At 41.5% G+C, this 16,453-nt stretch overlaps 2 protein-coding genes across 3 annotated transcripts in view; one reads left to right on the top strand and one right to left on the bottom strand.

The window, feature by feature from the left end:
- arid1ab (AT-rich interactive domain 1Ab) overlaps positions 1 to 3,444 on the top strand; it is a 67,497-nt gene extending 64,053 nt beyond the window's left edge. For both annotated transcript variants that reach the window (XM_067611550.1, XM_067611549.1), the window contains exon 20: positions 90 to 3,444. In XM_067611550.1, the coding sequence (XP_067467651.1) occupies positions 90 to 2,009 (1,920 nt within the window). In that variant the 3' untranslated portion in view covers positions 2,010 to 3,444. The remainder of the gene's footprint in view (positions 1 to 89) is intronic.
- Positions 3,445 to 10,904: 7,460 nt separating this feature from the next.
- Positions 10,905 to 12,516, bottom strand: LOC137197983 (uncharacterized). The gene is made up of 4 exons (XM_067611548.1): positions 12,407 to 12,516; positions 12,259 to 12,317; positions 11,043 to 12,173; positions 10,905 to 10,972 (listed from the first exon to the last, which is right to left on the bottom strand). The coding sequence occupies exons 1-4, from the start codon at positions 12,427 to 12,429 to the stop codon at positions 10,950 to 10,952; spliced, it is 1,236 nt and encodes a 411-aa protein (XP_067467649.1). The 5' UTR covers positions 12,430 to 12,516; the 3' UTR covers positions 10,905 to 10,949.
- Positions 12,517 to 16,453: the final 3,937 nt, after the last annotated feature.

The following is a 16,453-nucleotide window of genomic DNA, read 5'->3' as shown; positions in this document are numbered from 1 at the left end:
ACATTTGCATGAATATTCTTAAAAAAAAAATTTCACGTGGTGTATGAACCATGGGATTGTTTTGGTAATTATCTTCTTTGGTTTCTCAGCTTCCTGGATTCCTGGAGCTGGTGGTGGAATACTTCAGACGCTGCCTCATCGAGATCTTTGGTATCTTAAAGGAGTATGAAGTAGGAGACCCCGGCCAGCGCACCCTCATAGACCCCAACGCTGCTGATGACTCTGATGACGAAATTCCAATGCCTGAGGGAGAGGACATGGACACAGACGAAGAGGACGAGGAGGATGAGGAGGTAGAAGAAACAAAGGCCAATCCTGACGCCTCTTCACTGGTCCAAGTGAAACAGGAGGAGGACAGCTCCCAGAAAGACAAGTCCTCAGAGGATGAGGAAGAGGAGAAGGAAAGGGAGTCTTCTGTTAAGGAACCCAATACCTCTACCTCAGGGTCCTCCCAAGACCCCAACCTCCACTCGGAAAAGCCCAAGCAGGCTAGTAAATTTGATAAACTCCCCATCAAGTTGGTGCGGAAGAAGAATCCCTTCCTGTTGAACCACTCATCCAAGCTTGGGCAGCGGCAGTGCTTTGACAGCGGCCTGATACACTGGAGCATTGGTGGTGGTGACACTACCGAACACATCCAGACCCACTTTGAGAGCCGGATGAACCTTCTCAAACAGCGGAAACGCACGCCAACAACCTCCGAGAGCCGCAAGAAGGTCCAGATGCCTGAGACAATGACGGAAAACCCTGAGAAATCCAAGTCCAATGGGGAGAATAAGCCCCGGCAGCAGCCCCAGCCATCTGAACCTCAGAAATCTCCAGCAGAGAAGACCCCTCCTCCTCTTCCCATTGGTGCACCAGTCACTGCCACCATTGACGATGTATTATCTGCACGCCCAGGATCAGTCACAGAGGAAGTGGTTCGTGGAGGCGCAGAGGAGCAGAAAGAGAACGGCAAGTACTTGTTCAGTATCAACCCTGACCTGCAGAGCCGCCGTAACATCAAGATCTTAGAGGACGAACCTCACAGCAAGGACGAAACGCCACTCAGCACTCTGTCGGACTGGCAGGACTCGCTAGCCCGGCGCTGCATCTGCGTTTCCAACATAGTGCGCAGCCTCTCCTTCGTCCCTGGGAATGACCAGGAGATGTCGAAACACCCAGGCCTCCTCCTGCTTTTGGGCCGCCTGGTGCTGCTCCACCACAGGCACCCTGAACGCAAACAGGCGCCGGTCACCTATGAGAAGGAGGAAGAGGAAGATGAAGGTGTGAGCTGCGAGAGAGACGAGTGGTGGTGGGACTGCCTCGAGGTGTTAAGGGAGAACTGCCTGGTCACTCTGGCGAACATCTCAGGCCAGCTGGACCTTTCTATCTACCCAGAGAGTATATGCCTGCCACTGCTGGATGGCCTGCTCCACTGGGCTGTCTGCCCCTCAGCAGAGGCCTTGGACCCCTTCCCCACACTGGGGCCCCATGGCTCACTTTCCCCTCAGAGACTGGTCCTTGAGACCCTCAGCAAGCTCAGCATCCAGGACAACAACGTCGACCTCATTCTGGCAACGCCACCGTTCAGCCGCTTGGAGAAGCTCTATGGCTCACTGGTGCGTCTGGTCGGTGAGCGCAAGGTGGCCGTCTGCCGGGAAATGGCAGTCGTTCTGTTGGCTAACTTGGCCCACGGCGACAGCCTTGCAGCACGGGCTATTGCTGTGCAGAAAGGCAGCGTGGGTAACCTGCTAGGCTTCCTGGAGGACAGCCTAGCGGCCACGCAGTACCAGCAGAGCCAGAGCTCCCTGCTACAAATGCAGGGCGCACCCCAGTTTGAGCCCACCAGTGTGGACATGATGCGGCGGGCAGCCCGGGCCCTGCACGCACTGGCTAAGGTGGAGGAAAACCACTCGGAGTTCACTTTGTATGAGTCGCGGCTACTGGACATCTCAGTGTCCCCTCTTATGAACTCTATGGTGTCCCAAGTGATCTGTGACGTACTGTTTCTGATTGGCCAGTCATGACAGCCGTGGGGAGGTTTCAGCTCTGCCTCTTTCCGTTCCCCCTCCTCCCCCCCTTTTTTTTGTGTGTCTGTTGCGTGTGAGTGAAAAGAGCAAAACTGACTGTCCTTTTTTTTTTTAATTTATGCAAAATCACCTCGGATTCCACTGTCTTTTTACCCCTGCTTCTCACTAAAGGAAGGAATATCATGAAGTAGCTGTGGATTTTAAACTTCTGAAATGGAAAGATACTGGCAAAGAAGAGCAGATTGGGACCCAGGCATAGGACAGAGTGCGCTGCCCTGCAGAAAGGACTTGTTTTTTAATGAAAACAAAAATCTCCAGAAAAAAGAAAAAACTGTAACCAAAGTTGCTGTCTCGTTTACAGTGAGTTTGGGGGATACATGTGCTTGGGGGATACATGTGCTCGCTTTCTCCCTCAGGGGGTCGGCAGGGAGAAGAGGGCACGGACTAAACAATATTATGGTTCATGTTTGGAGGCTACATAGACTCACAGACTGTGGTGTGGTATAATTGCTGTAACTTTGGATGCTATATACTCAGCCCCACAGGAACCACATTATTGGCTGTGAACAGACATCTGTCATGGGAGGCCTGTGCAGTAGATTGTAGGACTTTTTTCTGTACTGTACACCTTAAAAACTGTAAACATACTGTAATAATACTGTTTCACACTGAGATACGCTGGCTTGGCAGCAAACTGTAGTTTTTAAAAACAGTTTTAGTTAATGTCGAGAGAGAAAACGGCTTTCCCCCCAAAGTATGGTGAACCTACAACACCCCGACCTCTTCTCTTTGTCCCTTGATTGTATGACTTGACCCTTATATTAAAAAGTCACCTCTTTAGGACTGGTCCTCAACTCTAGATGCAGTCCAAGCTGCAGTGTATATATGATGTTGTACATTACACTTCTCTCTCTTTCTCAAATTCTGTTGCTCTTCACCATTTTTAATCTTTGACGATTACAAGTTCAATGCATCAAGTACGCCATGTGATTACTTGACGCCCCACCCTCTCAGTTACCTTCGGCGCCTCACCCTGCTCGTATCGCGCTCCGGGGGGTGTTTAGCTGCTGTCCAACGCCACCCCCCAACAAACACAACTTCAAGTTTCAGTTTGTCTCCGGTCCGGGTGTAGAGAATATAACAAAAATCATGTCTGCGGTTCCATTTGAGCTCCTTCATAAATGACAAACTAGACCTTGATGAAGAAACCATTTTAATTTTTTGTTTTTTTTTTGTTTTGTTTTTTTTTTTTGTTTTTTTTTTTCCAGTGATGCGGATTCTGCATATTTGTATTTCAGATGATGTAGCTAAAACTTGATGTAAATTCCTCTTTTTTCCTTTTTTTGGCTTAATGAATATCATTTATTCAGTATGAAATCTTTATACTATATGTTCCACGTGTTAAGAATAAATGTACATTAAATCTTCGTAAGACGTTTGCTGTGGATTTATTTATATTCCCTTCATTTGGTTGAGGCAGCAGTAAATAAAGCCCTGAATTTTTCATTCGGCTTGCACTTCACTTGCACAGAGACAATTCGATACATGTAAAGCAGCGTACAGTGTGTTCTGCTGACGGTTTTGATATTTACACACGGATGCAGATGCAACACACACACGCGGCTCCGTGGAGTATGCTGCTTATCAAATGCACAGCCATGTTTTCCATCCGTGCATTGATTGACATCTCACCCCAATGTTGCATGGCTGTCCTTGTCCCTGAATCACACATGCTGATATTTACATATATATTTACATTAGTGGGGAGGGGTGTACCAGCATAGTCTGCTTGGTACATACACATAAGCTTGGAGTTCTCATTTACAAAGGGTGAATTGTTTTTTTTTCCCCAGTATTTGGTCTCTGAATTTCATTTATATTTCGACAAAAGCTGCACTCACTTTTAAGAGAATTCAGTGGGAGAGATATTAAGTGGGTTGCAAGACTTGTTCCAGATAAACCCTACTGTTAATACCCAGTACCAGAGCTGCCAGTCAGAAAGTTTAACTGAGCCATGTTTAATTCTTACAGCACAAAATTACAAGAAAGTTCTCAAATTTTCCATTGCAATCCTCAATGGAACGCAAAATAGCATCCATAAAAACAAAACAGTCAGCATGAGCTAAATGTGGCACCAGCTACGTTTTCAAAGACTACTGCCACCTCTTGATGTGTGCTTTGTTTACTCAGGAAGTCTCATTGAGATCAAGATCTCTTTCACAAGAGAGACATGAAAACAAAGTAATCCAAAGTAAAGTCTTCACTTCCTTTTCACAACACAGACTGTTTTGACTTTTTTGACTTGGTGAAATGCAGTAAGGTACATGGATCTCCTGGTATAAAACCCAGTACACTGTGGACCTTTTTTTCACCCTCAGAGCTTATTCATGGTCTTTGATAGTATTAAACATAGAAATATACATTCATATAGCAGCTTTCATACAGGAAATGCAGCTCAAGGTGTTTCGAAGGGTCACGCCAAAGGTTTAGTACTGCATTTTCATAGAGTTGAGCAAGAGACAGCGAAGAAAACCACTGGAGCGGAGATATCCTGACCTTTAGTCAATGTAACTTGATATAATCTTTTGAGACCTGCCCTGCCACCCAAATACTCACTTCTTTCAAACCACCGTCAATTTTAGTGCAGGCTGTTTGTTAAAAATTTGCCCTGATGATACCATCAGGGTTATTTTTTCAGATGTTGGAAGCTCTCCTCCAGAGCCACAGATGACATCATACATCTGCTCTCACAGGCTGAGTAGTACTCCTTATGGCAGGTTAACTGAACTTCATGTGTAAAATCAGCAGCCCTTGAATTAGGAAAAAATTAGTATGTAAACAACAAAATTTGACACGTTAAAATACATACACATTAATTTAGTGATGACAAAATGTAAAAGCAAGATGTAGATGTTGACTTTTCATGGTCCAGGTTTCTTTTTCAAGTCTTTTACTACATTAATGCTACCAAATATTGGCTTTCACTCTCTTCTGACTGGGTTCACATCTGTCAGTCCTGTTATGAGGTTGATATTCAACAGTAGTGGATGGTGGTGTTTTCATTGTTAGTCCCATTGCGCTCTCTAGAGGTCATTTGATGGTAATGGCACAGAACTACAGGACATTATGGAGGAAACAGCTGCAATTAATCAACCTGCTCTGCCATAATGCTGTATTTGAAAGATGAATATGGGCAAAATGCTTATATTGCAAACAGTGAATTATTTGATGACATAGAAAGGCAACCACTATGGAAATCAGGGTAAATGGAGTTGTCAGGAGAATTATTGTTGTTTATCCCACATGTAATTAATGTGATAGAAACTGTAGAAAAAAGTGTAGTTTCTAGCAAGATTCTATGCTAACTGTACACCATAATGATGTTTGAATTGTTTGAATCAGTGTTCAGTTTCAGTGATCAGAAACATAAGAGGCTGCAAAGACAAATCTGTGTACCTGCTTATGAATATTCTAAATTTACTTTGTCAGCATGCTGTGAAATACCATACAGCCCATCTGCAGCTGCACCTGAATATAATCAGTGGAATCTACCTGCCACATCTGTCCAGTACTCCAGATCCATACAAAGTAGACAGTGTGCTCCAGAGAAGCAGGATCGGGACTATATGCATCCACACACTGACCTCAACCTCATCACTATCTCAGTGGACTCATGTTGATGACATTTAAATCAGAGCCCCTGGTACCATTAAAACAACCTCAGCTCCACCTGCACTGATTAACACATGATTCCGCTTTAAATTTCATTCACTTGGCAGTTGCAACCCACCGAGGCCAGCAGACATCTGTCTTCGGGATTTTGGAAGAGCCGTGACAAACAATCATGACGGTGAGAGGTAAACACACACTGCCAAAGATTTTTCACTTCTCTAAATAGATTCTCAAGCCGTCATAATCACATCAACAAAGCACCTATCAAATCTTCCCACCCCTTCACCCCCCCCCATGTAGATTTTCCTCCAGTATACTGGCAGCACTGACAGCATTGATGACAGATGGATGTTGTGTAAGCGATTCCCTGGAACATTGTCAATATCCATATGCTCAAATATTGATTTCAGCGGGAGACACTGTTATCAGTGATGGCCATGATTTGCCTTGATGGCTGCAGAATGAGTCTTGCATCACTAGACACTAAATGAAGAACTAAAGGTCCACATGAAGCATAGAGAATATCTTGACGCAAAACAATTTCTTCAATGTTTTTCAGTCTGGATTTCGACCTCACCGCAGCACCGAGACTGCACTTGTGAAAGTCTTAAACAGCATTCACCTGAGCAGTGACGTGTCAAAAATTTTGGTTTTGGTATTACTGGATCTCAGTGCGGCATTCAACACAGTTGACCATAAGATACTGCTCGATAGACTGGAAACATGGGTGGGACTCAGGCACTGTGCTAAATTGGTTCAAATCATATTAACAAGACAGGGACTACTTTGTATTAATTAACAATTATGAATCTGAGCGAATAAAAATCACATGCGGAGTTCCTCAAGGGTCCATTCTTGGGCCTCTTTTATTCAATATCTACACACTCCCCCTTACTCAAATTGTGGAACATTATAACATCTCCTACCATATTTACACAGATGACACACAACTTTACATAACAGGGTCACCACATGACTACAGTCCCTTAAATTTGCTGAATAAGTGCATTGAACAAATCAATGAGTGGATGTGCCACAGTTTTCTACAATTGAACTCTGAAAAAATTGTTTTTGGCTCCAAAGAAGAAAGTCAGTGCTCACCTTGACTCCATGACACTAAAATCTACAAATCAAGCCAGAAGTCTTGGAGTAGTTATGGACTCGGACCTAAATTTCAACAGCCACATAAAGACACAAAATGAGCTTACTGCCACCTTAAAAACATAGCAAGAATTAAAGGATTTTTATCTAAACAAGAAGACAGAAAAACTAGTTCATCTGTTTATTTTCAGCAGGCTAGACTGTTGTAACAGTGTCTTCACAGCTCTTAGCAAAAAATCAGACTGCAGCTCATCCAGAATGCTGCTGCCAGAGTCTTCATTGACACTAAGAAAATGGAGCACATTACACCAGTCCTTAAATCACTGCACTGGCTTCCTGTGTGTCAAAGGATATATTTTAAAATCCTACTACTAGTCTATAAAGCACTAAAATGGTCTTTGGCCCAAATACCTCTCTGATTTGCTTGTATGTTACAAAGCACCCAGACCCCTCAGGTCACCTGGGACAGGTTTTACTCAGTGTTCCCAGGATCAAAACCAAGCAAGTTGAAGCAGCTTTTAGCTTTAAGCTCTTAGTTTCTATGCTCCCCACCTGTGGAACAAGCTTCCTGAATACCCGAGGTTTGCAAACTGTCAAAGTCATTTAAATCAGGGCTTAAAACATTATTAAATGCGGCTTTCCATTTTTTATTTATTTGCTTGTTTTTGTTTTTATTGTTTTTTAAATGCAATCTTAATGTCTTATTTTCTATGTATTTCTATGCCCTTGTAAAGCACTTTGAATTGCCTTGTGTCTGAATGGTGCTATATATATAAAATTGCCTTGCCTTTTGTGTATCAACTTACTGAACACATGGGTATAGTCATGTATTATACTTTTATTTGCTTTTATTTATATTTAACTAATATGTAGTCAATGAATGTGATTCATCTTCTATTTCAGCTGGTTCCCTTTTCTCTTCTGAAGGCATGGCGCCCTCATCTGGTCAAAACAGCACAGTGGCGTGACAATACATAAAAAAAAATATATGGGTCAAGTCAAGTCAGTCCTTATTTATATAGCACACACACAAACAAGCCCTGAACCAATCACTGCTCTGGACATGCAAGGACATGCTCATCTTATTACCTTATAAGCATTGTTAAAATGGGAGTGAGGAGATGAACGATAAATGAGCTTGTGAAATATTTTATACTTAATTGAGGACAAATCTGATGTCTGTGTTAGGCACTGAGAAGCAAATATTATTTTCATATTGGCAGACTAGAATTAAAGACTATTTCTGAATGTAAATTGACAGTTTTATGTGTTCAAAAATAATCATAAAACATCATGAGGCCAAACAAAAATATGTGAAAACAGAAAAATAGCTGCATATATACACATCTCAAGAACTCAGCCTATACCACTAACTGCAGACATTCTTTTTCCTTATATAGTATGTAGTATATATAGTATATTGCACATTTAGACTGCATTAAAACTGTGTTAACATGGTTCAGTTTTTACGTCTAATTGTGCTCTGACCCAACATGGTGTTTGCTGCAGCCATGCTGTGAATGGATGCATCAGATGCTACAGGAAAAGGTTTCCTGAGAATTGATTTGATTGGATCGTGTTTGCACAGTTATTCAGTGAAAGCAAGTTGGCGAACATATGAACACAATTAATATACTATTTGCACAAGACAATAACTTGTGCAAAGACACAGATTTTATTCGCACAAGTTATTATCATATGTGTCTTCTTTAGAGACTTTGGACTTATAGGCTACATTTATGACAGTTTTGAGACAATGGCAAATCATAAAGCTGCATGGAAAAATCAACCATTTATATCTAAAATATCTCTCTTTCACGTGCATCAGTAAAAGCCATGGAAACAGAATGGTGACGCACAACTGAGGTCATATAAGATCTGCAGACTGCTCATTAAACAAACCAGGGCATGTTCCCTCTGTGTGGACGGCTGAGTTTACCTCAGGTTTAATTTATCCAGTTTGTGAACTCATTTTCAGATTTTCCTATAAACAAATCATCAGATCCATGTTCATGTTTTTATGAGCTTGAGTGTCTGACTGTTATTGGACAAAGAAAGCTCAATTTAGTGTCATTTAGGACCTTTGCACTTGATGTTCATAACACTGACATGTATTTTCCTTCTGAGTGAAAACAGAGGGGTGGTTTGGTGGTTTGTCGTTCAACTGTGAGTGTGACTGCATGTGCACGTCCTCTGTTCAGGATGCTACCGTCTTCTGCACACTTTATGGTTTGCACCATAAACTGTGAGAATAATAAGCGACTATAGTCTGCACAGAAACTCAAGATTCCTAGCGTGCATTATCACACATTCATTTTTGTGCACATCATACTGTTCCACTGTATCGGTATTTTACGCAGCTTATTGCAAACCATGGAGGTGTTGGAGACTGTGACATCATCAGGCAAACACAGTTCACACAGTGTCATAAAAAATAATTCAATAATGAGAAATTACTACCACATGTGAATGTAACTAAATCTGACTGAGTACCAATTTATTAAATTAGTCCCTATTCAATGCAATAGAAGTATACAGTATCATTATATTTATAATAATACAAGTGCTATAAAGGACTGCATATTCGAACAACACAGAAATACATGTACCTTTTGTTAATAATACGACTACATTTTTGTGATTAATCTTATATAAGTGATGGACCTGTGTGAAATTGTCTTGTGCACAAAACTTGCTTCCCAAACCAGTGCATGAAGGATGAGTAGCATCCCAAACTGACCTGTGCAGATGAAGCTGTCACTATGTGCCTCCTCTGTGGCGGTATGTTTATCACTTACAACTGGCATTGTCCCCAGAAGTTTTATGACAGCTTTTGGTAAACCTCTACAGAGAAACCTCACCTCGATCCAGGGTCTCTTACATAACTATTGACCAGTCTCTAATCTTCCATTCTTCCTAAATACTAGATAGAGCTGTGTCTCAACAACTTTTGACCCATATATCAAACAGTAATCTGTCCTGTCACTCCATTGAAACTGCTTTAACTAGAGTGGTAAATGATCTTTACTTGCCATGAATGAAGATTTGACCTCTGTGCTTCTACTACTTGATCTCAGTGCAGTCTTTGACACTATTGATCACTGTATACTCTTAGACTAAATGTCTCTTTGGTGTAATTATCTGAAAGAACACTGCTATAATACATCTAAATATTCAGATGTTAAATATGGAGTACCTCAAGGCTCTGTTCTTGGACCTCTACTTTTCTCTTTATATTTTAAATCTTGGCCAAATTATACACTCATTGTAATTGTCATATTTGTAGTGGCTATAGGGCTTCCAAAACTAATCCACCAAGAGCTTGACTTATCTGGGTAACTTCCTTGTTTGTTCCCCATTCTTATGGTGCATCACTGAAGGGATGTCATCCACAGTTTCTCCTACATGGAGCACTAGATATATTCATCTGCTCATTGCTAGATCCCAGTGTGGATATGTTTTAAAAATGCATACATGAACACTGGGCTGATCCTCACTTGTCAGTTTGTTGTACACCTAAATTAATACAAACTTCCAATAGAGCCTACCTCCATGAAGATAATTTAAATTAATCTGTTTGAGAGCTGGTTATGGCTGTTTGAGGCTGTAGTTTGTGCTGAACTTGACCATTGACCCTTATTGTTCAGCTGTTGAGTTTTAGTTGAAAGCAACAGCACTATTCTCAGTTATTTGATGCAGGTCTTACTGACAATGGCTGTCAGTGCACACTCTAGGCAACATGATTTTAAAGTTTTAACAGTGATAAACAGTTGGCAGGTCAATGTTCTAAGTTTAACAGCATTAACTGCTTCAAGTTGTATATACACAGCGAGTTTTATTTTTAAGGAGCCCTCTGCATTCATTTACAAAAACATTTGATGCAGTGTGTGGAGTAAAGACACATTTCAATAAGTCAGATTCTCAGTTGCCCAAATGTCTCCCAAGTAGATGTTTAGTTTCAGTTAAAGAAACTTGTATTTGCAGTGATGCGGGACATTTCTAGACTGCCTGTTTTAGATTATCCATTTTGCAACACATCTTTTACACACTAGATGGCACCAAGTCTACATTCATGTGCATCCAAGCTATGACATTCAGTACCACATAATGGGGGATGAATTAACACAAGATAGGATTTAAGTTTAATTTATTTCAAAACACTGTTCATCCAAGGACACCTGCTGCACCTATGAGAGAGACAAATTAGAAATATTCTGGAACATACAGAAGCAGAATGAGAAGTGATCAGATACTCACCTGTGAGTTGTCCTAAATGTGGCCTGACCCTCTTCCATTTGCTCTCCTGATGAACACTTGGGACCGGTGGCTTGTAAGATGCCAGCTGTTGTGAGGGAGCTGTGTAGGTCTGCTGTGGCTTCTGGACACTTACTTCCTTCTGGTCAGGCTCTTTTAGCCGTCTAATAGCGAAGCCACCGAAACGTTGAGGGATGCTGTGAATTTCGGTCGGGGCGAAGTTCTGAGCAGAGGTTCCAGTTCTGCTGCTTGTAGGTGCCTTCAGACTGTGACTTGAGGCCCTGCTGGAAGTAGGCTTGTAGGTATTGTATGGGTTTCCAGCCTCAGTCTGGCTAGGGTTGTGTCGAGTCCTCTCATTCTGAGAATATGAAAAACTGGAAGGCTTTTTAGATGCTTTAGAGCTGTGACTTGAAGATCTTCTAGCAGGGGCACTGGCTGATGTTTGCATCTGAACATATTTGCGCTGTGATACAGGTGCAGGTGCTCTTGGGCTGAACAAGTAGGAAGACTTTGGAGAGAAGCCTCTTGGAGTGTGCTTTTGATTTAGCATGGATGAACTTTGCCCATAGTATGCTGGTGTTGCAAAAGCAGTGCTGGGAGATTTCTGTGCTGCAGACTGGTGGGAGGCTGGCCTGAAGGAGTAGCTTTCCCTAGGACCCAGAATAGATGCAGAACTGCTGGACAGATACTGGTTAGTACGCTGTATACCCTGCTTAACTGGCCAAGTCCTGCTCTTGCCGACAGTAGGATCATTCTGCTTTTTAACACTGAATTTACTGACAGAACCACCACTTGAAATAGGAGCAGAAAGGTCAAACTGGTTTTTGGGCACCTTTTGAGCATTTAACTGATTCAAGCTTGTCATTCTCCAGTTGGGTTTTGACACTGAGCTGCTCTGCACTAACCTGACTGAAGTATAGCCGCTTTGAGCTGGCTGTGAAACACTATGTGTGTAACCACTACTGGAAAGTCCCTGCCTGTAACCAGTGTCCGTGTTGAAGCTACTGCTTTGGGCTGAGCCTGGAGCAACAGAGGCCTGTCTGAATTGATTCTGGAGATAGCTACCACCAAGTCTTCTTAGTCCACTATCCTGTTGCGAGAAGCCAACATATGTGTTGCTGTTTTGTCCCTGAGCTGCATGAGAAACAAGAGTATGAATCCACAGCTAGCAGACCACAGCACTAAGTGTACAGACTTGACATAATTGTGTTCTGCTCACCTTGTGTAGCCCATGAACAGCGTACATGCTCTGCTTGAACTAAGCAAATCAGAAAGATCCTGCACAGCAAACAAGACATCAAGGTCAGAAGAAAATGGGACAGCTAACAGCAACTCAACACATACTTAAAATAGCTGCAACAACTTACCCCAAATGAACTCCACAAGCCATTTTGTGTGCCAAAGCGTGCAGCCCAGTGAAAGCAACAGTAGCCCAACTACCCTGAAGCTACTTGCTCTGCGTGTGTGTAGCAGACAGGTAGCATTTATTGCAGCCTGCAACCAATCACTGCTTAATGAGCTGATTGTCTACAGGTGCCTGCTGCTGTGGTGTCAGGGTGGAAAGATATCTGCTGATTTTCACCTTTTTAGCTTTCACCTCTTTCTATCACACTTTCCTTCTGTTTATATGCAAAAAATGGGAAGTAAAAGCTTTATTTAGCTTGATAAAGCTTTTTCTACACATAGAGTAACAGTTAATAGCTATTGTCTGCTTTTTTTGCAGAGATTTCTCCTCTGTGCATCAAGCCTGACCCTGAGAAAGATCATGTTAAGTCATGATGGCCTTGTTAACATTATTAATGATGCCTCCTGCACCCCCTGACGCTGAATAGACCCAGGCGGCATACTGCAGTAATGATGCAGTCGACCCTAACTGTGACAAACAACACATCCAGATCAGCATGTTTCAACCTTCTGTTTGCAGAATATGAATCACAGACTGTAATTCCCATTCCACAACATCCACATCATACATCACTTCTTTATTTGAATTCTGTTTCTCTGCACAAAATAATGAGCAAAATGCATGATGTCATATTTGCATGTAAGTGTGATATCATCAGCTTCCTGCGTCTATTTGACAGATCTGTGACCATGTGGGGCACTCAGCATGAAAATGACCCTCTATACTGTCAGTGTAGGTGACACACACACACACACACACTAAGCCATGTACAGGACACACTCCCTGGTAATCTGGCAGGTATGAATCTCTATCCCAGACTGTGCTTGGTCAATAATGTTCATTAATGGCAATCTCCTGCTGCCAGGAGAAGCATGATACAAGTGCAGGAGTCTGTCTGTCCGTCTGTCTGTCTGGCTCTAAGCACGTTCTAGGCGACAAGTAAATCTGTCATTTTGTCCTACTTTCTGGGGCACATGCCTGCACTTCTTAACCCCAGATTTATTCAATTTTGCAATCTTATTTTTCATCTTTTAGCAGCTCAAGTTTAAGACATTCATATGGGCGAGTGGTGATAGCAAATTTCCTCCCTCTCCGCTGTAGGAAGGAGTGACACCTCGCATGCGATGACCAGATGAGTGTGGTGGCTTAGATCAAAGACACAATTTCCTGTCAGAGGAAATAGCGCAGAGGAACTTTTTGCAGGAACAGTTTCCTCCTTTCTGAATTCTTTCCATTACTCCTATCAACATTCATATGAGCGAATGGAGCAAGTGAAAGTCCTCTGTTGGAATCAGCAGAAGCGGTCCTGATGACACAGGCATTACTGGAGGCAGGCTTTTAAAAAAAAAACATACACAAAACATGGAAGGGTGACATAAATCAAACTGTAAATGAGATCTATTCATCAAAGTAGGTGACTCTTTTCTCCTTGTGGATGATCTCTCTCTTTCAAATTCAGAATTTGCCTGCATGATGTCTCATACGTGCACATTTTCTGCTGTCGATTTCCAAAGAAGGAAATACACTGCGATCTGCACAGACCCCCGATCTGTGGACAAGTGGATGACATGCTCATTTGAGGAGCCTTTCTCCTGCAAAGGTTATACCGTGTTAGGTCATGCTAAGCTAGATACAGACCCACAAATGGAGTGTGATGGAGGAGAAGGCAAACACTGTGTCGTCATCTAATTTATGTGCAGAGCAATGCAGGATGTGGGGATATTTGTGAGAAGGGTCAGTAACACAGATAGAGGCTGTGTCTATATTGTGTTACTTGAATCTGAAAACATGTCTTTTTCTCTCTGTTTATGCTCTCCATCCACATCAAGCCTATAATTCTTTACTTTGCTATCATTTAAATGACTACAAAAGTACATATCTGTGATATAATATTCCAAACTTAAAATTCACTTAGTAGCTTTTATGGAGTTTTCAACAATATCTAACGGTATTCTTCAGGATATAGAACTTGTCCAGGTGTATGCAACTGCAGTTTTTGGTCATTTATACCATATAGTTCTATACTCTATATTTTCTTATAGTCAATAAATTCCATAAAAAGACCAACACCAACAAAGTATTAGTCTGCTCTTCATATTTTCTGACTTCCCCTCCCTGTCTGTGGCACTCAGCCCCAAACCCAGTTGTTCCTATTGGATGTAAATAATTGAAAATTGGTCATAAATATATTGTTTCGCCCTTAAAAAATGATCCCTTCCAGACATATTTCATGACACTTAAAAATACTCTGCTCTAAATAATAATTTGTCTGATATTATTTCCCCACAAAAAAAATCAATTTCCTGGTTAGAAAATTCTAAAAATTACACCAATTCCTCCCTCACTGAAAAATCCAGAATCTACGAGGATGTAAATATAATAATATAATTTCATGACTGGCTTCCAGACTAGTTATGATGTCACAAAAACATGCTTGTAGGTACAAGTCACAAGATTTAATTTGAAAACAGACTTTCCCTTTTAAGCAGATGAATATGAAAACACAAAGTCTGCACACACATCATTGTGCACAGTGAAGCTGTGTGTGCTTAAGAATAATTTGATTAACATCTGCCTCATGATTTAAGTTTAACCAAAGGAAAAAAGTGATGTAAATTAAGATTTATTTTGCAAAACACAGAAAAAATATCCATTGCATTACATGTTTGTCAGACTTATTTAAATTTATGTTTGGAAGAACCTACATGATATCTGATATGTGAATCATTGAATAATTTAAACATATACACAGTATTTGTCTAATTTACAGTAATGAGATTTATTATATTTCATCATGTAACATACAGTGCTGGATGTCCTCATTCAAAGTGAGCAGCATCATCTCCATAAAGTCCTTGTTGCAGCAAGATGATGTAAAGTCAGAGAAAGACGGTCAGCAGATGGTGTCTCTTCTCCGGAAGAATCTACCCTTTGGCCTCCGAACCGCTCTTCTCCTCCTGACCAATCAGGTGCCTTAGATCCCTGTTGGGTGCATTGGGCCCCCTCCCGCTCCGGCATCTGGTCCAGCATTTGAAATAATGAAGGTAATAATAATGAGCTTACGTCTCCTCTCTCCTGGAAGGCGAGAGGTCAAACTACCTATGGAGAGTTCACACCTAACGCATTCCACGAGCAGCTCGAGGATTCATCATCAAATGGGTTGCACTCTTTCCATTCCACTTTACAGATGCAATGTCCTGAAGCTGAAGTTAACTAATTCCCAGAAAGTTTAATATGAAGGTATGTGAAGTTGTTTCGACTTGGCTGACAAGCTGATTATGAACGGCAAAGTCCTGTTTAGGGCAGATAGTTATCTTGCTGTACTATTATTAAGTTCTAGAGCACTTCGCTGACACCAAGCCTCTCGAGAGCAGCCACATGGTTCAGGTATGCCAACTCACTGTCATACAAAAAGCCAGCAAAGGCCAAATCATATTGTATAAACATAAATATCATTATTTTATTGCTATATTGTTCACTATAATTTTCTTTTCCAAATACATTTGGCTAACCTGTTTTTTTTTTAAACTGAATGGTGAGAACAATGTTACCATTGCTGTTAGAAATGGTGGCCAAAGTAATAAAGATTAGACCCAATTAGTAAAAAGAAAAACCCTCAAAAAACAAAAACTAAGCTGTTGAAATGCCTACCATTCTGACTGGCTTAAACTGAAAGAAAACTATAGCAAGCAATAAATTAAGTAATTGTATATGAATCATTGTAGGTCTACTGAAGAAAGATGTGATCCCAAGTGTCTTCAAATGACTCTTGTTTCCAGCTAGACTATTGTATTTGCTGGGCTCTCTGCTCAATTCCAACCCAACCATTGATGCATGAAGCAGATGATGAAGTAGTTCAGGAGTTGTGAGTATCTTGTCCTTTCTTTAAAACGGGTCAAGGCCATTTATAATCAACCGGCAAACAGGCCTTATTCCGTTTCTCTGAGAGTACCAGAGGAGAAAGTCTTTAATGAATCATCTTGTGGCTTATTCCTCTGGTAAGACTAAT

Source organism: Thunnus thynnus, chromosome 15 (assembly GCF_963924715.1).
Source record: "Thunnus thynnus chromosome 15, fThuThy2.1, whole genome shotgun sequence".
Classification (NCBI taxonomy): domain Eukaryota; kingdom Metazoa; phylum Chordata; class Actinopteri; order Scombriformes; family Scombridae; genus Thunnus; species Thunnus thynnus.
The sequence above is the reverse complement of the archived record's forward strand: the minus strand, read 5'-3'. Positions and strand labels throughout refer to the sequence as shown.